A 24,124-nucleotide genomic window follows, 5' to 3' on the forward strand; every position below is an offset into this window, starting at 1 on the left:
GAAGATGATTATGTCCGAGATCCGTAGCATGTTGCTGGTGCTCTCTCCAACAATTCATATGATGTTGATACTGGTATATCGACACTAGTGCCACTGATCATATCACAGGTGAATTGGACAAACTCACCATATGAAGGAAAGGTATGGAGGAGGAGACCAGATCCACATCGCAAGAAGAGCAGGTATGTATATAAGGCATATTGGTTCTACTACTATTCATAACCCAAATAGTTGTAAATAGAGTTAAAGAATGTTCTTTATGTTCCTCAAGCCAAGAAGAATCTTGTTTTTGTTCATAGATTAATCTCCGATAACTCTGCTTTTCTTGAACTCCACCGTGATTATTTTCCGTCAAGGATTTGGCCACAAGGAAAATGCTTCTTGAAGGATCATCACGACGGGGGCTCTATCCACTTCCAAAATCATCCTTGAAGCAAGCCTGCAGTGTTGAGAAACTCTCCTCGGCTTGGTGGCATGGTCATCTTGGTCATCCATTGTCATCAATTGTTAAACAAATAGTGAATAAAAATCACCTCTCTTGTTTAGATTCGAGTCAGTCAGTTTGTAATGCTTGTCAACATGCCAAGAGTCATCAACTACTGTTTCCTGTATCCACTAGTATTTCCATACATCCTTTGCAACTCATATTTTTTGATATGTGAGGGCCTGCCTTAGAATATATAGGAAGAAAGAAATACTATGTGAGTTTTATCGATGATTTTAGTAAATTTACTTGGATATATCTCTTACAATATAAATCCTAGGTTTTTGAGAAATTCCAAGAGTTCCAAGTCATGGTAGAAAGACAATTTGACCGGAAAATTCTAGCTATCCAAACTGTCTGGGGATGTGAATATCAATCTCTCAATTCTGTTTTTACTAAAATTCGTATTGTGCATCATGTCTCGTGCCCTCACACTCATCAACAGAATGGTCTGTCAAGTGCAAACATAATACTTAGTTGAGGTTGGCCTCGCTATTTTGCCTCATACCTCGATAACATTAAAATTTTGGGATGAAACCTTTCTAGCAGACACATATCTAATTAATAGAGTTCCTAGCAAATTATCGAACGTCTCACTCCTTCGGAAGTTTTATTCCATCGAAAACCCGATTACTCCTTGCAAGTTTTTGGGTGTGCATATTGGCCCCACCTACAGCCATACAATAATCACAAGTACAATTTTGTTCCAAAAATGTGTTTTTCTTGGCTTTAGCAACATGCACAGAGGATTTAAGTGCCTCGATATATCTTCCGGCCGTGTTTATATCTCTAGAGATGTCATATTTGATGAGAATTTATTTTCTTTTCTGAATTACATCCGAATGCCGTGCTAGGGTTTGCTCTAAGATATCTCTTTTAGGTCCTCTTTGATTCAAAAAAAATTCATAGGAATTTTAGAAGATTTCATTTTGATAGGAATTTTTTTCTTACAAAACCCTTTGAATCAAAGGAGTGAACCATATGAAATCGTATGAAATTACTATGGAATTCCTCTTTCCATACAAGTTTTGGAGGAAATTTAACAAGAGGCAGAACTTCATGAAAAAATCCTTTGAGTCTTTATCTCTGCTTAAATTCCTGTATTTTTCCTGTGGTCTAATAAAACGACCATTCCTATATTTTTTGTGTGTTTTACATTCTTCTGTTTTACACTTACATTCTTATTAGAATTTTAAGTTTTTCATATTTCTCTGCTTTTTTATTCGTGTGATATAAAGTGGCCCTCACTTGAGGGGATGAACTAGTGTCTAACCAATTGACTAATCCATCACTAACCCCTCTTGGCACTAATTCTATGTATCGAGACGTTGTTCCCACGGCTCCTATTGAAGATGCAACCGCCGCAGATGACCCGGACGATCCAGAAGCTTCTGCGCCCTCTGCATCGAGTCATCCATCTGCTGCCACCAGCCACCATGCGCCAGGTGGGACAAACCTGTCAGACGACCAGCAGGACACATCAGCACCCGGGTCAACATGAAGCAGCAAGCACATGCACATGGGTCGGCACAACAATCCATGAAAACACGGCAGCCTACACAGAGGGCTGCAGACAGTGATACATACGGTAAGAGCAGATTCAATAGCCAACTACGAGGAACGATTTATCTATAATTAATCTAATAGCTAATTTATACAATAGCTAGCTATAAAACACATACTATCATATCACACGTGTCATACACACTGTGCCTTAGAGTCTATGTTACAGCTGATTATAAATTTATAGTCTACTGATCTTTTCTCCTCTCTTACCTCCTCTCTATAAGCCAGTTATAAGCTTATTTTAAAGAGGCAAGAGAGGAGAGAGAAGAGTAGTGAGCTACTAATTTGTGGGTAGTTGTAACATGAGTTCTAAGACTTAGCGTGTAAAGAGATGTGAGACCATATATTAATGCGATAACTATTATATGAATTAGCTATTAAATTAACTATAGATAAATTAGAGTTAATTATGGACTGTATTGTTGAACTTGCTCTAATGATTCTAATGATGCTGATGCTTCTCCTGGCTTGACCACTAGTTTTTCTGATGAAACAGGTTTCTCGCAGGACCAAACTAACAAGTGAACATTGGGTGCTGATCGGCCGACAACCGGACTGCAAAGTGCCATACGCAAGGAGAAGCAGTCGCGGACTAAACCCCTCCGTTGCAAAACAAATCAATCATTCATTCTAAAACAAATCAGTCTTTCGGTTTCGGTTTTCCTATCTAGCAATTAACCATTCGTCTTATTTAACTTTTTTTAAAAATTAAAAAAAATAGTCAGACATAAAATGCTATTCATCATTTATCATCTGATAAAAATAAAAATATTAATCGTAACTTTTTTTAATAAAAACAGAGTCAAACATTATATAAAAATGAAATATTAGATTGTTTTGTGACAGTGGAACTAACCACTTAGGTCATCCTCAATACAAGTTTCATGAACAAGATTAACTAGAATTGCACGTCATCTTGAAAAAGTTGAAACTATAATAAAACATCCCTCTCTCAATTTAGTTACATGCAAGACACAAGCTGCCTAGGTAACAGTGCAAAGAAGGTTTCATCTCTATAAACTCATTCTATCTATCTTCATTAATACTTTGCCACATCATCAAAAATACCACATCGTATTTATTGCCTATAAAACTTCAAATTAGGCTTATATGACATGGAATAAATACAAACCACCCAGCTTCTCTCGTTGCATAGCTGGACCAGCTAGACAGCTACTCGCCATGACTCCACGCATAGTCAACTGTCTAGTCATCATTAATTAAAATGATGAGCACGTGGATGCCACATGACTGAAATTTAGAGCTAGCATCTAATTAGACATTGTTTAGCTTTCAAAATTTTTTCCAAAAACATTCCGTCGAATTTTTAAACATCTAAATAAAGCATTAAACATAGATGAGCCAAAAAACTAATTGCACAGTTATGGAAGAAATTCTGAGACGAATCTTCTAAGCCTAATTAGCCCATGATTAGTCATAAGTGCTACAGTAATCAACATGTGCTAATGACAGATTAATTAGGCTCAAAAGATTCGTCTCGCGGTTTCTAGGCTAGCCGTGAAATTTATTTTTTCATTCGTGTACGAAAACCCGTTCCAACATCCGGTCAAACATTTAACGTGACACTTCTCCCAAAAATTTTCTCAATCTAAACACCACCTTATTTTGACGTCGTCCAACCTGCTTCGGACATACTATACACTGTCATAACGATTTTCTTAAAATAAACATAATTAAATAATCATAAAATATTATTGGATCAAAGAAAATCACACAAACACTACTATGTCGACTTATTGAGAAATGATACCTATAGGTGAAGAAAGAACAAAAGGCCCAGGTGGCACACAATATAATAAAATGGGGTTTTTCTATCATCCTTACAAAATAACCTGAGCTATCAAAAAATTAAAATTATGTACATAGTATATCAAGTTACCAAATTTTTATATAAAAAATATGGTAGCTTAATATATTTTTCAAGTATGTTAAGAAAGCTCGTAATACAAACCATTAAGCTTCTCTAGGCATGGCTGGACTTCTCTACCCAGGGCTCGACCGGCTTGTCTCCCTCATAAAAAATGATTTTCAGTAGTATGGCTATGAACAATGTGATATCTATGATAAATTTTTAGCTATATTTTGAGACAAAACGTATATGTCCTACTTTTCGATGCATGCTTCGATGGTGGCCTGTCGCTCATCCACTGTAGATATAATGTTGTTTAACAGTGCAAACTAATGTATGTCAGTGGCGGTGGGTCATATATATATATATATATATATATATATATATATATATATATATATATATATATATATATATATATATATATATATATATATATATATATATATATATACACACACGGTTTTTCAATTATTTAACTCTTTTTGAAAATAAATAAAAGAAATAGGTTGGTTTGAAAACTATTTTTAAAAATAGATCGTTTGCTCCGTGCCATTTCCGGCGGCGTGGATATCATTTATCTTTATGTCAGGGGATTGGAACTGAGGTACTGCTTTCTGGATGTGCTGTACTTACGTAGCAAGGTCTTTGGCGCGGAGCAAAATGGTTCATTTTAAAATAAATTATAAAACCGACGTATTTTCGTAATTACTTTTAGAAAGGGTAAAATAACATAAATTTCGGCGATATACAGGTCAACGTGCGCCTCTTAGTGTTCATTAATTTGAGGTTCCACTTAAGAATTGTTATGTCTATAGCTAAAACACGTTTTGCAAAAGGCTTAGATTGTTAAAGATGCAGTAGCTAAAGGCTCTCTATATAAACTCTTTCCTTCGCTAGTTCTAGCTGGCATCATCTTTCCCATCTTCTTCCCACACGCACAAAGAAACAAGTACACTAGGGCAGTGGGCAGCTCAAAGCAAAGCTCCGCCGGCCTGCAGCAGCCATGGCCAGCCTTGCCGGTAACTTCGAGGACACCCACGTCGCCGCGCCGGCGGCGTACCGCCGGTTCGCCTTGCGTGGTCTCTACATGCGCCGCACCAAGAGCGGGCTGGGCCGAAGCCAGGCGGTGGTCGGCGCCGGTCCCGGCGCGCTCGGCGGCACCGCATACATGTCGTGGTGGCCGATATACAACGGGCTCGGCGACGACGCGAAGCTCGTCGCCCGGGCCATAGGCCTCCACTGCGGCGTCCCCGGCTACGGCTTCCACACCCTGACGTTCGCCTTTGAGGATGACAGGTACGTACGATGCAGGCGTCAGTCAACGATCCCAAGCTTTGGTTAAGGCCCTGTTTTCAATAAACTTTTCCTAAAAAACATCGCATCGAATTTTTGGATATTTAAATAAAGCATGAAATATATATAAATATTAAAACTAATTACACAGTTATGGGGGAAATTGTGAGACGAATCTTTTGAGTCTAATTTGGACATGATTAGCCATATGTACTACAGTAACCAACATATACTAATAACGGATTAATTAGACTCAAAAGATTCGTCCTCACGGTTACCAGCCAGAATCTAAATTTTTTTTATAATTAGACTACGTTTAATACTTTAAATGTGTGTCCAAAGTTTGATGTGATGTTTTTGCAAACTAAATAAGGCCTAATTCCCACTCCCAAGACTAACAACACCCCAATAGTTCATATATCTCATCCTCTATCCTAAAATTAAAGGATAAAAGATAAAGATTGAGTTGCAGCAGAACCTAAATCGTATCTCAATTTGTAGATGTCATCTATATCAGAGAGAAACTTTATATTTAGATGTTCTCTTTTCATTCTCCAAAGAAATATGGAGAATGTTATATATGAATGATCTGTTGATGTACAAAGATATATAGGATGAAACTGTTTTAGATGATCATCCAAATGAAGATATGGATGACCAAATTTAGATGATCTGTTAGGGATGCTCTAAATTGGGTTAATGTTATTGTTAGGTGTTTAGTTGGGCGAACGAGATGGTCAATTAATTGAAACGTCAACATTTTAGACAATCGATCTCTCTCTCCAAAATTTCAATGAAAATCTTGTTAAAAAATAATTGTGGAGTTATTTCCCATCAAACTATTACGCATTCAAAATTGTTATCTTATCACCTAAAGCTTCCTCTCACTTTCATCCGCCTCTTATTTAATAAAGGGCATGCAGGTCATTTTTCTGCCCTACAAATTTATTAATACAATTGGATTCTGGTTGATAATTGCATTTTTTTATTCACGTGAAGTAGGTATTTTTATCTACCTAACATGTTAGTACTACCTGTCCCTATGTGTCTCATAGTATAAGGTTGTGTTCACGAGGAGTTGTCCAGAACCCTTTCTGGGTGACACGCAAAACATTACAACTATTAGCGCATGATAAATTAAGTATATATAAAAATTAAAAATATATTAATATAATTTTCAAAGCATCTTTCTCATAGATTATTTGTAAATATATACTATTTAGCATTTCGGAAGTTTAGGCATGGAAAATGAGAGAGAAAAAGATGAGAACATGGACAGCCGAACGCCCATGCAGCTACTCACGTATTTTATGATTTAAGTATGGGAGAATCGTAAAAGTCCACCCAAATATCACTCTTTGTTTCAGATTCTCTCCTTCAAATTAATTTATTGCAAATACCCTCCTACTAATCTATTTTGGTCTGAGGTTGTCCCCTATCACCACTGCTCACATATGATCATGATCATCCCCTTACGTTCTATATGAACTAATGCGATTTCGTGGTCAACGTAGTTATGACTTATGAAGCCTGTTACATGAGTCAATCTTGGCAAATAGTTGTCACTCTTGCTACTGCAGGAGCTAAGTATGGTTGTCGTGCTCATGGAACTACTCTCACGATGATATTTGGACTACAATTGAGCTCCATCCATGGTGCTACACACTCATTAAACTCATGTTATCAGCATCCAACGACACTGTCCATGAGCAAGCTTGACTGGCATACTTGGTATTCAGCTATAACATCCAAACATAGATCACCTTCATCAACCTATCAACTCCAAAGTAGAAATTGCCTAGCTCACTTGTGCCAAGCTAATCAAGAACCATAGCCCTCTCCTGTTTACTGTCTAGTCTTTATTCTTGTCGAGGAACACAACATGGATAACCCGTTCAATCAACTGGCTCAACCCGTCGTACATCGGCTTTTGCGAGTTCAGTTGGATTACGATTGGAAATCATCTGAAGCCATGGATGAACCAAAAAATACGTGAGTCGCCATAGGGGGCAATTTCAATCCACGATTAATTAGGAGAGAGATATTACAACAAACCAACCTATAGGGAGCAATCTAAAACTTGACTCAGAGTGAATTTTGGGGGTGTTTTTGCAATTTTCTCTTAAAATATTGAAACACTATTTAATAGATTTTTATTTGACAAAGATGATATCATTGGGTTGAAAATTGATTTACTTTCTTCGATTTCTTCAAATATTGTAGTGTATGAAAAATTAGTAGTCAAATATTGGTTTTAGAGACCATACCAAGTTTGACCGTGCCTTAAACTGTGACAGAGGTAATGAATAAGAATGAAATATAAGTATAATCTTATCTCACCAGTCCTGGATCTTGCTTAACAACTAACAGGGAAGTCAACGCTTCATTTAGGTGCATGTATACTCCCTTCATCCCAAATTGATCATCATATAAGGTCTGAGTACAAAGGACAATAATCTTTTTAATTATCATTGAAAAAGCTAGAGCCATAAATGCCAAGCTGCATGTATACACGCAAAATTGAAATTTGCAAATTGCATCAGAGCTAATTGGATAGATGCATGTAAACATTTTATGTGCATGTGAACTGAAGGTTTGTTCGCCCGACAATTAATGTATAACTGACTCTCTTCTTTTATGTGATGAATAATTTAGGATTTCTCCTTCTCTTATATGACAATCAACTTGGGATGGAGAGAATATATTAGAACGACCAACTTTGCATATAAACTAATGTGAAACGGGAACTCCAATAATTGTCCTGTAGAGATTTTTCTTATAATATATAGAGGTGTTTTTTAGATACTTTTACTCCCTTACAAGAATAAAGAAATGACTCATAAATACCTTACGGTAAATTCTCTACAAACCAAATGCATTTTGAAATAATCTGTATGCCTTGCATTTTTTATGAGACACTTGATATGTCCATATGTGCAGAGCCATTTCCTACCATGGAAATTCATGGTGAAAAAAAATCATTTTTCTATGCCAATCCTTGAACTTTTTGCACCAATTGTGTCAATGATGTGCCCTGGTTACTTATATATAGTTACCTAGTATATACCAGCCTTCCATGACGTGCGTATATATATATGGAAGTTAAATATATATAATTAAACAGAATGCATATATATCTCCACATGTCATAAGTCAAATCTCTTCATGTTTGATAAAGTTTATAGAAAATAGTACAGTAACATCAGCAAAACTAAATTAGTTTAACTAAATTCACCATTAATATATTTATTTTATGTTAAAAATATTACTATATTTTTGTATAAACTTCATCAAACTAAAAGATTTTTTACTTATGATAAACCATAAATGACTTATAGGATGAAATGGAGGGAGTACAAATGTACTATGCGTTGTACAAACGATGTTTCTAGAGATAATTTAGCAATATATGATAGAATGTCTCTCCAATGCTCTTTCCTTAATTTTGAGATCAATCCACCATTCACCAAATGATCACATATAGTCAATCAAGAAATCCAAACGTCTAGCTCCATGTTTCTGTTTATAGTTTGAGTATTTTGGTTATACATGGTTACGTTTTGCAGGTTCAAGGGTGCCACCCTTCAAGCAATGGGAATAGTTCCAGGGGAAGACGAGGACTATTCCATTGTTGGTGGAACCGGAGAGTTCGCCATGGTTAATGGTGTTGTCAACAGAGTTGTGCTCACAACTGGGGAGCAGATGGATATTGACAGGCTTACTATCACCGGATTAATACCAGTCTTAAATGAACTACAAGTTGTGAGTACATACTCAATTTTATGCTTGTTCTATATTTTTCTTTTTTGCTTGTTCTATATTTTTCAGTTTTTTTTTTCTGGACGAGCTGTACCTCTCATAGCTACTCGAGGATAAAGTGGATACACAAACCAATAAAAATCATCACCGGATTAATACGTTGTCTCCTAGCTTCAAATACCACGGACGTATTTTTGTAGCACATGGGTGGATGTTCACCCGTTGCTTACATATCATCAAGTTATCAAAAATATGAAAATATTTGATAAAATAGATTAATATGAGTTACGTCACTTCACAAACACGTAAGTACGAATTCGACTTGTACATATTGTAACAAAAATAACTCATCACTCCACAAACATGCAAGTTCAAATTGGACATCCTAATTATTTTCCATAAACATGCAAGTTCACAGTGGACATTTCGATCATTTTCGTCCTATAACATACTGCCTCCGTTTCATAATATAAGATGTTTGACTTTTTTATTTGTAATGTTTGATCATTTGTATTATTCAAAAAATTACGGAAATATCATTTATGTTGCTTGTGACTTACTTTATTATTAAAAGAACTTTAAGCATGACTTGTTATTTTTTATATTTGTACTAAATTTTTGAATAAGACGAATGATCAAACGTTGCAACCAAAAAATTCAAATATCTTACACTATAAATGGAGGTAGTACAAAGGACACAACTTTGGATGCCAGAGAACAAAGATATATATAGTACATGAAATTTGATAGGTTTTCTAACCTAACCATTTTCGTCCATTTGTCAAAGATAATACTTGTTCGAAAATGCTAGAGAACAATGATCTCTTCTACATTCCCTAGTACAGCGTGTAGACTTTCTAATCTACTTAAATTTGAATGCTTAGTCTAATCGATCATCTAATGCCGAAGTGTTAGTGCTTATTGACCGTTGTTCGAAGCCATGGCGACGGCGGCGATTTCCTCTGTAGCGATTGTTGTAGATGTCCCCGTAGACGAAGTAGTCGTTCGGTTGGTGTAGGTGTTCTTGCGCTGGAGTTCGAGATGGCGATGACCTTCTGGTCGCCACTGACACTGTCCTGGGACAGCCCTTCGGTACTCCTCCAGCGCCTTGAGTGATCGGGAGTGTTCAAGGGTTTTTGGGAGAGGTAAAGACGTGAGAGTCAGGTGAAGACTTCACGACCGGCCTCTCCCTTTTAGTGTAGCGCTGAGGAGACCGGGGGCAACCCATACGTAGAAAGAAATAAGCGCTACCGATCATTGCGCGTTCATAAATGGAAGTTAATCGCACTGATTATGCGCGTGTGCAAAGATGGAAAGTGCATGCATGTAAGGATGGTAATTGCACGCATGATTATCTCATGCCAAGAGATTTATTTCCAACATTCTCCCCTGATCTTTAGGCAAATGAGTTAATTCTTAGAAAAATAGCTCACCAAGGCAACGCGTCAGAATAACAAGTCATACGCCGTCAAGACACCGATTCCCATAGCTTACTATAGAACTTAGAAGGAACTATACCTAAGTCTAATGGAAGTTTGTTGAAATAATGCCCCTTATATCCAGAATCTCTAAGTCAAAGGCATTCATTTATTCCCATTCCGGCTACATGTTCTTTAAATAAGTTGGGTCATCTACCTTCCCAATGTCTTCGCCTAAATAGACCTCATAATAACTTGGGATGGCAGTTCTCCTTTCCCGTTGTGATCTTCTGGGTTGTTCATTATTGATCACTTGCGGTTTAGAATTTTCGTCTGGAATTTCATCATGTTGTGACTCAGACGTGTGTTGAGTATCATTATTATTTTCAACAAAAGTTGTATCGCCAGTGTTTCCTTCTGATGCCATTGTCTGATTGATGGGCACTTCATTATGTATTACAGTTGTCTCAATATGAGGTGCTTGTCTTACAGTTTGATGTGCCATACTGATGGGAATATTATTCTCTTGAATTTCTGGTAGAACGTTAGACCGTATTTCCTCAGATTAATTTCCCTTAGCAGAATTTCCCAGACATCATTATTTTCTAAGAATACAGCATGTCTTGTTTCCACAAACTTAGTGACACGATCTGCACTGTAAAATCAATATCTCTTAGATCTTTGTGGATATCCGATAAAGTAGCAGCTTACTATTTTGGGGTCTTAACTTCTACAGCACAACCCCACACATGCAAATACTTTAATGTCGGTTTTCTCCCAGTCCACAGTTCATAAGGGGTCTTAGGAACCGACTTACTAGAAACTCTATTAAGTATATGAGCAGCAGTTTTAAGTACCTCCATCCATAAGTTCATAGGCAAAGTAGAATGGCTAAGCATACTCCGCACCATGTCCAATAGTGTACGGTTACGTTGCTCTGCCACTCCATTCTGTTGTGGTTCTCCAAGCATAGAATATTGAGCAATTATTCCATGCTTGCTGGAGATATTGGGCAAATGTGCCGGGACTTTGCCCATATGTAGTGTGTCTCCCATAGTATTCTTCCCCTCGGTCTGATCTTACTATTTTAATCTTCGCATTATGCTGATTTTCATCTTCAGCTTTCAAGATTTTAAATTTCTCAAGTGAATCAGACTTTTCTTTGATGGGAAAAATGTAGCCATAACGGGAGAAATCATCGGTGAAGGTTATAAACGAGTCATAGCCGTCAACAGATGTTATCGGGAATGTGGATTATCTCTTCTTTAATGTGACAGTCCATTCTCCTCTTAGAAATGTGGCCTAAACGACAATGCCGCAATTTCGATGATGTCTCATTAATCTTATTATCACAGGCATTCAATACATCATCATCCAAAGAGAGCAGATAAAATTTGTCTTGCACGATGGCAAGACCAATATCATTATTATCATACTTAATAATGCATTTGTTCTCGACAAAATTACACTCATAACCAGTGTTTGTCAAAACCATCATAGAAATTAAGTTTCTCTTAATAGAGTGAGCATATAAAACATCATAAAGGGAAAGACTAAAGCCACTAGGAAGTCGAAGATGAAGCTCCCCAACTGCTCGAACTTCAATCTGAGCTCCATCAGCCACTCTTAGAATTCGCTCCCCCTTTCTTAGGGTTCTCACAATATGGAATCCATGTAATGAGTTAGAAACGTGCACAGTGGCACCTGAGTCAACCCACCAAGTATTATGGGTAAATTCAACATAAAATGACTCATCAACATTAGAAACAAAATCAACAAGCTCATTACCATGTTTGATGAGCCATTACTTGAAGCCTGCACAATCCTTTTGTGCATGCCCTGGCTGCTTGCAGAACTTGCACAAAAATTGGCTAGTAGGCACTGGCACTGCTGAGGGGGCTCGATGAGGTTTCTTCTTCTTAAAATTTCTTTGGGAGTTGGATGACTCCCCTTGATGAAACTTTCTCTTACCAGCTCCAGCACTGTCGACGAGGTTCAGCTAATCTAGTTTTTTCTTCTTTTCCGCCTTCTGGCATTCTTCCTCCTCAACAGAATGAGAAATCAGCTCAGCGATGGTCCATTTATCTTTCTCAGTATTATAATTAATCTTGAATGGACCATAATCCTCAGGAAGTGAACTCATGATAAAATGTACTAAAAAGCCATCAGAAATAGCCATGTCCATGGATTTGAGGTCATGGGCCATAGCAGTCATCTCCATGATGTGCTTTCTAACACAAGTCTTACCATTATACTAAGAAGTTATCATTCTCATGATGACTGTACTGGCATATGTCTTTGAAGAACTTTTAAAGTTCTCCTCAATGTTAGCCATGTACGTTCCGATGTTGTTAGGGTCCACTATCCCTCCAAGAATGGCAGGAGAAATATTACTCTTAATGTACATGAGACACATCCTGTTGGATTTGTCCCATGCAGCTAATTTCTCATCATACTGACGCTTGAGCTCAGTGTAATTATCGACCGTGGTCAAGGGCTCCTGAGGAGGCTCCTCTCTAATGGCCAAATCAAGCTCAAGCATACCAAGGTTGAGCAACATGGTGCTCTTCCACTTAGTGTAATTTGAGCCATCAAGTGGTTCAACTTCCCTAAGCTGACCAAGTGCTGAAAAGAAAATGTAACATTCATAAGTTAAATGTGCATGTAATTAATTTACGTTGGTAAAATTAATTACACATTAACAACAAAAAAGTCCCTTAATTATTTCTCCGTTGGGCATTGAGGGATACCTATACCGGGGTATTTGGAGACTACACGAATACGTACGGTCAATGAGGTACCGAATAGGAAGGAGAATATATCTGTATGGTGGCGGCTAGGAGTCTGGTACGTACCGGATTACATGATGTGTAATTCGGACCCGAGCCATAACCGAATTGGGATAGATCTTAGTCTTACTAGATTAGGACTCTATCATATCCATAACCCTTCCCCACTATATAAGGGGTACGGGGTGCCCCCTTGAGGGCAACAGAGATTCATCTACGCAATACCATTGCAAAGAAGGAGTAAGGTATTATCTCGCCACGCCGAGAGCCTGAACCTGGGTAAATCGTCTCCCTCTTCATCTTAACCATCGAATTCCGAGCTTGATAGCCACCCTATAAGTTTATTGCCGACATCAGTCATCGACAGTTGGCGCGCTAGGTAGGGGGTGCGCTATCTTTTCTTTTTTCATCTTAAGCTCTTTTCAGCGAAGTTCGATGGACTTCAACTCGGGCATCATGAAGAGGAAGTTCCCGCTGGTCTCGACCTTCAAGTTCGACGGCATCAGGCTTTAGACCGACCAGTTCGGTACGCTGTCGTACACCGACTCGAGCTCCTCTAACTTTGACAAAGAGGTTAGCCGGTTCGAGCCCGACGAGAAAGCATCAGGTTAGACCCAGATCCAATCCAGGTCACACGACACTGAGATGCTCTCCACCGGGTCAGACCGGCAGGCAAGTCAAGCCGCGACTCCGATGGAGGTTGAAACAATTCTCGAGGCGGCGCCAACTCCTTTGGCTGACGCTTTCGAGACTCATAGCAGCACCGGAAGCTTCGTGCCGCCCCGAGAGGTATTCATCGCCGGCAAGGCGGTGTCACCTTCTTCTGCAGCTAGTCGGCAAGAGGAGGAGGCGGCCCGACTAGCAGAAGAGCATCGACTTGTGGAGGAAAAGGAACGCCAAGAGCGAGAGGAATGGGAATGACAGGCCGCGCTGCAACTCCAATCTCGGAAGGTGCAGCACGATCCGCTACAAACCCAAGTCAATGGGCATGACGTCTTAAAGACACTCCAACAGAACGTCCGTGCAGCCGCCGATCTACTCGGTGACATCATCTAGTAGCTCCAACAGCCAGATTTACCTGTGGTAGAAACCATAAACAAGGTCAAGGCCATGGTGACTACTGCTGGAATCTAGCACTCCCTCCAGCGCACGAAAAGTACCCAGCCGCTCATTCGGAGGCTCAGTCGTCCAGATCTCCTAGGTCTCGGGCGAACGTCTCCTAGCAACCGACTAGGTCCCGGCCGCATAGCGAAAGCAGATTGCGCTGGCACTCTCCTGACTCGGCGCGGAAGAGAGACTCCACCGAAAGGCAACATCGCATTGACGATGAGATTCGGCAACGACAAGAGCTCAGGGCCGAGAAGTGGCGCCTCAATCAAGAGGCTCCACTGACCTCCACCGCAAGCTCGAACACCAATGCCAAACCTGCCAGGAGGACCGTCACCGCGACCGGGACCACCGAAGTCACAGCTAGTCGTCTAGGCATCGGTCACCTGAGAGCTCTAACACTGACATGACAGACGACGTCCCGGCCTTGACCAAGAACTTAAGTCAGTTGACTTGGCCGACTGGTTTCAAGCCCAGTGGCATTAAGAAGTACGACGGCTCCACCGACCCAAAAGCATGGCTCACGGTATACTCCATGGCCATCCGGGCCGCAGGAGGCGACACCAAAACCATGGCCAACTACCTGCCAGTTGCCTTGGATGATTCGTCTAGACATTGGTTGTCGGGGCTCCCCAACGGTTCATTGACTCATGGGCAGAGCTTCACGACCGGTTCATCACCAATTTTCAGGGCACATATGAAAGGCCAAGAACGAAGTACGATCTTTACCAAGTCCAACAAAGGAGTACGCGATGAGCCATTCATCGCCAAATTTACTAGGAAAGAGTCAATCACTATCAAAGATCTCTTCGACATGGCTAACTCCTATGCCACGGCTACCGATGCGGTGTCCGGCTCACTGGGAGACAACCATGATGAAAAACGACAGTTGTTTGGCAAAGGAAAACACAAGGAGCACAAGAAGTACTCGGACTCGCGGAAACGCAAGCCCAAGGAGCTAGTCGTCGTTGTGGATCGACAACCGATCCAGCGCCCCAAGATGTCTGATTATGACAAAGTCATGAACAGCAAGTGCTCCTACCAACTGAAGTCCTCCCACTTGGCCAAAGATTGCTTTGTCATGCGTCACTACGCAGAGAAGTTAGCCAAAGGCCAGTCGGGAGCCGCCCGGCCAAGCAAGACAAAACCCGCCGACAAGAAAGACAATGACTTCCAAGACCCGCAAGCCGAGCTAAACCACATCTTTCATGGCCCGCTCGCATACAAGACCAAGCGGAAGCAAAAGCTTGCATCAAGGGAGATAAACGCCATAATGGTGGACGTCCCCCAATACCTACGATGGTCAGAAGCTCCGATCATGTTCGACCGCTCGGATCATCCTGACCAAGTGGCTCACCTGGGGCGGTACCCATTGGTCCTAGCCCCAGTCATCAAGAGCATAAAGTTGAAGCGCGTGCTCATCGACGGAGGAAGCGCCCTCAACATCCTCTTCGCCAAGACGCTTGATGACATGAAGATCCCGAGGTCAGAGCTGCGCCCGAGCAATGCGGCCTTCCACGGGGTCATTCCCGGGCTGTCGGCAACACCACTCGAGTAAATCACTCTTTCGGTAACCTTTGGATCAAAGGATAACTACCGGACGGAGAATATCTGCTTTGAAGTTATAGACTTCGAGACGGCGTACCATGCCATTATCAACAGGCCTGCGCCGGCGAAGTTCATGGTGGTCCCGCACTACACCTACCTCATGGTCAAGATGCCCGGACCACATGGCGTCATCACCCTACACAGCGACATCAAGCAGGCCTTCAGCTGCGAGGCGGAAAGCTACGAAATCGCACAACAGGATGAAGAGCAGGCCGGCCGGGTGCAGATACGCGAAGCCTCGACTCACAAGATGGGGGATGGCAATCTACCGTCAAAAAAGACGACAAGGATCACCTCCGACGGGAAGAAGCAGATCGCCCTCGACCCCATCGACTTGTCTAAATTTACATTTCTAGGAACTTAGTTAGAACCTAAATAGGAACTCATGCTCCTCACTTTCCTTCAAAATACTAAAGATATTTTTGCTTGGAAACCATCTGATATGCCGGGAGTCCCTAGGGAAGTGATTGACGTTGGTCAAATTCCAAATTAACGTTGGTCAAATTACAAATTCATGTACTAAAATATCTAGGCAAATTTCCCGTTGGTTCCCTTAGGCTAGAATTAAAATAATGTCAAAATAATGAAACATAACTTATAGTAATTCTGGAAAATGGAATACATTAAAACATATAGACTGCACGAATTTAAAAGCCAATAAATAAATGAATAAATAATAAAAAGAATAATAAATAACTAATCAAACAAATAAGTTTTGATGCGGCCCAATTTCGCGAGCAGTAAGAAGCGAACTAGCGCATGGAACCGTGGCCTATAAGGCCAGCTGGCGCGCGGTCCAGCTAGCACGCATGACCGCGGCCCACAAACACGAGCAAGGCGCAGCTCAGCGCGGCCCAGCGAGCGCGGCGGACGCCCGGCCCAGCTAGCTGGCGCGGCGCAGGAGAGGAATGGAGGCAGTGATCTCAGCCTTCCACTCTGATGGACGGTCAACATCAACCTTCATCCGTGCAAAACCCTTCAACAGCTGAGAACCCTAACCCTAAATCCATTTTCTTCACCTCCCGATCCCTTTGCTCTCTCTTTCTCTCTCACGGCGGCGGCGGCTGCACTGATGCTGCGCACGGGCGGAGCGGTGACCGGGAGCGCGGCGGCGCTGATGGCGACGGCCCAGAGGCCAAGGGCGGAGGTGGCGGTGCGGAGCAGCGCGGCGGCGCTGATGTCGCGCAGCGGCACGCATGCGAAGCGGTGTGGTGGCGCTGAGCAGCGACCAGCGGCCGTGCGTGGCGCCCTGATGCAGCGCGGCGGCGCGCATGCAGGGCGGCGACAGCTACGGTGTTGGTGATCCCACTTCTCCTCCACGGCGCGACGCAAGGCGTGGCACGAAGCCGGTCCGAGATGGGGAATCCGATAGACAAATTTTTCTTTTTTTGATCTGTGGGATTTAGAAATTTGGGTTTGCAAAATTTGGGAGATTTCGGAGATTTGATTACTATCCGCCGAATCATCTCCTTCTTACTGCTACCCAAACCTTAAAATCGTTAAGTGAACATAACCAACAAATTTAATTTACCCTAACCAGAACAAAATTGCTAAGCCGATAAATTGAAACTTAGATTAACACTGATACAGAGGGTTTAATGGCTTCAACGGAACGATGAGATCAAAAGGCTATAGCATTGGCTCTGATAAGAAATGTAGACTTTCTAATCTACTTAAATTTGAATGCTTAGCCTAATTGATATTCAAATGCGGAAGTGTTAGTGCTTGCTGACCGTTGTTCAAAGCCATGGCGACGGCGGCGATTTCCTCTGTAGCGATGGGTGTAGATGTCCCCGTAGACAAAGTAGTCGTTCAGTTGGTGTAGTGTTTTGCGCTGGAGTTCGAGATGGCGGCCACCGACACTGTCTTGGGGCAGCCCTTCGGTGCTCCTCCAGCGCCCTGAGTGATCGGAGTGTTGTAGGGTTTTTGGGAGAGGTGAAGACGTGAGAGTTAGGTGACAACTTCACGGCCAGCCCCTCCCTTTTAGTGTAGTGCTGAGGAGACCGAGGGCAACCCATGCATAGAAAGAAATAAGCACTATCGATCATTGTGCGTTTATAAAGGAAGTTAATCGCACTGATTACGTATGTGTGCAAAGATGAAAAGCGTATGCATGTAAGGATGGTAATTACACGCATGATTCTCTCATGCCGAGAGATTTATTTCCAACACAGTGCTCCAGAAAGAAAGAATTTATATTTGATTGTACTACAGGTGCCTGTACAGAACCAAGTCATAAAGATTGGAGCATGGGGTGGAAACGGAGGTCTCGAAGCTGATGTTGGAGTGCATCCTCATCGGCTACAAAGCGTGACCATCCGCAGTGGTCAGATCATCGACTCACTGTCGTACTCTTATACAGACCAAGCTGGTGAGCAGCATGTTGCAGGTCCATGGGGTGGTATGGGAGGAAACACAGCAACGGTAAGTAAAAAAAAGGTGTCATTATCTTTCCACTGGCTCAACAAAATTTGCAATCTGGCACATGATAATGTCAACAAAAATTCATTGAAAAAAATAGTCCCCTCACTTTTTTTATTTATTTGATTCCATGACTCTTAGATCTATGACCATTCGTCTTGTTTTAAAAATATATAAAATTATTAATTATTTTATTATAATTTGATTTTTTACTGATTACAATTTAAACATGTCTTGTAATTTTGTATATTTACAAAACAATTTTGAAAGTGCAATCTTGCCTTATAGCTAGGTGTGGTCCAATAAATTAGGCTGAAACTTAAATCATTTTTGGGCCCACTCTTGTTAATATGTAAATAAATTTGTGCTTAATATATTAATAAATTAAGTCTTGCCATCTTAAGTCTCTCGTTAGCTTGGATCAATTATATAGCATTATTGTATTTCATTTCTTCGTCATTCGAAGATATTCATATATTGAACATCCTTTTCATCATATTGTTCTTTTTCACTAAGATGCCACTTGTGCAAATCTAACAACATATTTTAATTTAAACTTGTTCTTGATGCCATATCTTGTGTTTCAATCTTGGTCAACATCAATGCGTCTTGAATTAATCCTTCTTGATTTATGTGTGCAGATCGTGAATGAGATCGTGACCATTCAAATGTCATTGTATCTTTGTATTCCATTTTTAATTTTTTTTCTTATCATTTCTCCAGTCATATTTTCATCACGGGACTGTGTTTTAAGTATAATTTCCATTAGTGCCTCATAACTTGCTAATCATTCCATTAGTCCCTTAATCATTATGTAATTAAATCCACCAAAATTTTTCACTTATAATCTAGATGCAAGGAAGGAAAAGGGACTATTATGCCCCCTATTAAATGATGGACATATGGAGATTGAGAAAAAATAATTGAGGGGTCCATTGGATTTTGGTACCAAGGTACTCCCTCCCACCTTTTTTGTTTGACGTTGGCTGTTCAAAATATGGAGGGAGCAGTATAATAAAAAAGCATTATCCGGGGTGCAATGGGAGGAAATGTAATTAATAGGGAAGTAATTCAGGCATCACAATAGAAGATAAAACATGTTTGCATGGGTTACGACAATTAATTTTCAGTTTAAATTGATGTTTGTTTTCTTGTACCACGTGTTGACTATGCAGATTGAGCTTGCCAACATGGAGTTCATCAGGGAAGTTTCAGGAACAACGGGTGCATTTCTTGGAGACAACGTTGTAACTTCTTTGAAGATTATCACCAATTTAAACATGTATGGACCATTTGGAGTACCATTTGGCACCCCTTTCAACGTCCCTCTCCATGGAAATAACGGCATCATTGGATTCTTCGGGCGAGCAGGACAATTCCTTAATGCAATTGGTGTCTACACCCGCGCGTAGGCTGAAATAATGCATTTAGATCTCAAAATGCATTGTTTCTTTGGTTATTTGTGTCGTAATTCATTCTCTTTTTCCTCGGTTTATTTGTGTTTATAGCGAATAAGCGCATGCCCGTACTCTATATGCGTCCAACGCATGCAAGTCTGTCCAGCTCGTTGTTTGTTTCTTTGGAAAACTTGAATTTAACCTCAGCAGTGAGAAAAAAACTAGTAAATGGTGAGGTTCTCAGAAACAAAAAATTCGGCGGATTCTTTCCTCGTGTTTGTGTGTATTTGTTCATCTTGAGTTCTTCCATTCCAATGCAGCTGCAGGTGCCAGTAGTAGACACAACAGCTGGAGCCTCTCGACGATCGAGGAGCCGCGAGTGCATATAGTTGACTTTTATTTTGCCCTATCCACAAAATTCTTTCCGGAATTTTGTTGTCACCTGCTACCTCTCGAAAAGTATAGTCCCTCTCGAAAAGGATTGCCGTGGCCATCCTGCTCCACTAGTTCGATAGTCGTCTCTCGAAATTTTTAATTTTTAATTTTATTTAATAAATAATTTACATAAGTTTCTAGAGTTTACAAATCTAACCTACTGGTGCTCTCCTAGAGTGCAGAAAGATGACGTGACAGATGTCGGGTAGGGAGCCACAAACGGGCATTGATGGCATGGTGACAATTTTGCAGTTTAGCCCCTTGCCGCCCTTATAAAATTGAAAAAATTGTAAAATTGCCGCTAACTTTTTGATTGAGCCGCGGTTTGATACATACATATATATATAATGTACGTAATTGTTTAATTACTGAGTATATTTTCTTTGATTTTTCCTTAGGCTTTTTGGTTGGCAAAAATACGAGGAAATGGTTTGACCTTTGGTCTACTGGATAGTACTTATGATTCAACAATTACATACATTATATATATAATATATATATAGGCACACACACCATGATTCAATCGAAAAGTTCTCGGGCGCACGACAATTTTACAATTTTCCCCCTTGTCACCCATATAGATGCCAGGGGCAAGGGGCCAAACTGCAAAATTGCCACCACGCCGTCATCACCTGTCCCTGGCTTCCTCACCACTGTCTGCCACATCATCTTTCCACCCTCTAGGAGGGCGGCAGGAGGTTAGATTTGTAATTTTTGAAACGAAAATATATGTTTGTAAATAATTTATTAAATAAAATAAAAAATAAAAAAATCCATTCCATTGTGGCCTTTTGCTCCTCTTGGGCCTTGCCCAACTCTCTGTGGATTTAACACGAACATTGACTAAGCATTGTATAGCCTCTCCCACCAATGAGTTGCATGTCCTCTTCGACGACACACCCAACATGTCGCTAGAGGCAGCCTTCTTTCCCTTCCGCCCTCAGTTGTGCAGGTGCAAGAGAGAGATAAAGGTCTGATGTGCCCCAGCCCCCGTCACATGAACACTCAATACAATCATCTGACTTAGACACTGATGAGAGCCAATCTGTTACACCATTTCAAGGACCAATTAAACGTAGCCCTGCAAAGAGGTGATCTCTCACCTATGTTTTATCATTTGGAGGACTTTTGACAATGAGAATATCAACCCTCTTTGTTTAGTTATGTGCTAAGAAATTCAGAGAGATCTCTACCCCTTTGCTCTTATGATTTCCTTGTGAGATTAGAGAAGCGGCGTTTGATGCCCCCCAATTGGTGCTCCTGGTTCCTTTAAGGATATGTCCTCGATTAATACCAGGTTGTGTTAGTTGATAACTTAGAGTGTGGTTGGGTGAACCCTCGATTCAGGTTGTCATAATATAGACGGTGGTTGGCTTCGAGTACGATCATCTACTTGCACTGTTGTCTTGGCTGCTTGCAGCTAGTTATCTTGGTCTCTTCGAGACTAGTTATTGGTTCTTAATTCTACGCCGTGAAGATCAGGACATCACCCCTACTTGGGTCATATCATATGGTGTCAGAGCTTTCGTTGTCATTGAAGGATTTTTTTATCCCTAGCTACTTATTTTTTTTCTTCCTATCCAAAAAAAGCCTACAAAAGAATTTATTCCATAGTATTTGTTTGCCTCTGTAATTCTAGTGAGTTTGGTTAAGTTTCAGTTCATTAGAGTCTTTATTTATTTGCTGATCTATTTTCCTTCGCGTGTCCTTTGAACCAATCCACTGTTGTCTATAAGAAAATCTCAATAAAAAATAGTAAACCTTATGTATCCTTTGCATATACCTTGATCCTATTATGTTTTAATTGTTGGTTTTATATTTTTGGTTTAGTCTATCTCTTGTGCAACTGTTATAATGTTGTCTTTGGTGAAGAGAAAAATGTTGCAGCAAGAAAAGAATTGAGAAAAGATTGAAAAAAAAGAAAGTTGTAAAAGAAAGGAGAATAGATTAAAAAGAAGAGGTGAAGAAAATTGTGAGAAGAGAAAGGTGGAAAGAACGTTATATGTTCTGAACCGTTTACGGCACCACATTGCAAAATCAGCTGTTATCCACCTTTGGTGCAAATTTTGCTCGTTCTGAAACGTAATCCATCCATTCACTAGCGTAATTCTTGGTTTTGCATCAAAATGTCCTATTTTTTTTTGCATGAGTTGGCGTTTCTATTCCAAATATTTTGGATCAACAGTTGGCATTGAACTTCTGGTTTGGATTGTTAGTTATCTTTACAAAAGCTAGATTTCAGATTGCTTAGGTTTACCCCCACCAACATCCGCAAAGAAACTATTGTTTACATCATCTTTGTCATGTTTTCGCTTAACCATCACACTTTTTATCGCCTAACATGTACTTCTATAACTTACATCGAAAACATATATAAGAGCTTCGGTTGCTAATTAGAGAAGAGAGGTTGTGAGAGCTTCCACGTATATTTTGTTTTGGGTTTTTTTTTAAAAGCAAATTAGGACCCCATCGACGGTAGTGGTAAAAAAACAAAAGTTGCAATTTGTGAACTTTCGATTTATAAAACCAATTTTCTCTTTAAATTATTACTAAGGAACAAGAAAATGTGAAGAAACGAGCATCTGCAAATAAAATTTCCGCTTGATCTTTTTGTTTCACTTAGCAAAATATTTTCAGAGAAATACGATTTTGATCCAGAGTTCTCCGATATATGAAAGCAACCAAAATTTGAAAATCCAGTAATTTTGTCATCCGCTGTGCAATTTTTTTTTCTTTTTGCAATCTTTTTCCCTAATAAAAGGTAAAAGAAAATGCTGGGGACTAACCATGCATGCATGGACCTCGCTATCTGGGGTCTATGAGACGTGCCATGCATGCACATCGGCGAAAGCGACAGCACTACAACTTGGCGCGCGGCGCCGTTGCACAATCGACGTTCCACAAAATATCATTCAAATCAAAAGATGTCTAGCACTAGCAGTGAGCATTGACATGTTAGCTGAATTGTGGAGAATTCTCAAGAGAAATATGACATGTTAGCTGAATTTTTCAACAGTCCTTTCTACCTATGTGGATTTTGCCTCATTATTTTTATCCATAAGTCTTAATTTTGATTATTTCTATACCTATATCATGGTTCAACCGTTGGTCGACTGTTATCTTAATTTGCATCCAAATAACCATATTATCCTTTTTCCAATACTTTGTTTGCTAGTTTACTAAGAAAAAGATGATTCGTACCGTGAATAATACATTTTTTTAAGAAAACATAAATGAGTCGAGTTATTTGAATTTAAAATTGAGAACATCAATTTAGCATTTATTTTTTCAAAAATAAATCAATTTAGGTGTTAGTTTCTAGAGGAAAATCTTGTATAGATTTAATCATTTAAGAAATGGTTCGAATTTTATGTTTTTAAATTTGTCATCAAAAAATTTTGTGTGTTTTGTTTTATTACTACAAACTAACTTTATGACACTGTTTGATTTATTACAATTTTGAATTTGGTTGCACATAGTTGAATAGGAGGGGCAATATAGTCTTTTAGGCCATATAAGGAATTGTCTCAACTCTATATGATTAAAAAAATATAGATCATTGTGAAGAGGGCGTACATATCTCAACTGGTTAGTTGTCTGTGGTAAGGGTAAGCCTCCGGTTGGATTTAAATCATAGATTTATGTGTGCTTATATTCATAATTAATTATTGGATTAGTGGAAGACGATCTAGCCATCGACATCGAGTCACGTGTGCTGTACTTTCTTAGTACTGGCTATGGTCAAAGATAAGATTTGATCAAACTTTTAAAATTTTGGCAATCAATTTTATGTTAAAATAAATTTACAAAACCTAATATACATATATCATTTAAACTAAGTATTTAAGAAATAAATAATGGTCAGAAGTTTTGAAATTTGACTAAATATTATCCAGAACGACAAGTATTTTTTACCAAATGAATTGTACAAGTATGGTCAATCCATCATCCAAGTTTATCATAGATGTATTAGT

The 24,124-nt window shown here is 39.8% G+C and overlaps 1 protein-coding gene across 1 annotated transcript; it reads left to right on the top strand.

The window, feature by feature from the left end:
* Window positions 1-4,926: 4,926 nt before the first annotated feature.
* Window positions 4,927-19,972, top strand: LOC102701759 (jacalin-related lectin 35-like). The gene is made up of 4 exons (XM_006662209.3): window positions 4,927-5,219; window positions 8,783-8,978; window positions 18,112-18,321; window positions 19,494-19,972. The coding sequence occupies exons 1-4, from the start codon at window positions 4,927-4,929 to the stop codon at window positions 19,728-19,730; spliced, it is 936 nt and encodes a 311-aa protein (XP_006662272.2). The 3' UTR covers window positions 19,731-19,972.
* Window positions 19,973-24,124: the final 4,152 nt, after the last annotated feature.

This window comes from Oryza brachyantha, chromosome 10 (assembly GCF_000231095.2).
Source record: "Oryza brachyantha chromosome 10, ObraRS2, whole genome shotgun sequence".
Taxonomy (NCBI): Eukaryota; Viridiplantae; Streptophyta; class Magnoliopsida; order Poales; family Poaceae; genus Oryza; species Oryza brachyantha.

Bases quoted from the DNA above. Each gene is read 5' to 3' on its own strand.
- LOC102701759 (XM_006662209.3), top strand. From the start codon at position 4,927: ATGGCCAGCCTTGCCGGTAACTTCGAGGACACCCACGTCGCCGCGCCG. The intron at 5,220-8,782 runs GTACGTACGATG...TACGTTTTGCAG, and splicing joins TTCGCCTTTGAGGATGACAG to GTTCAAGGGTGCCACCCTTC. The intron at 18,322-19,493 runs GTAAGTAAAAAA...TTGACTATGCAG, and splicing joins TGGGAGGAAACACAGCAACG to ATTGAGCTTGCCAACATGGA.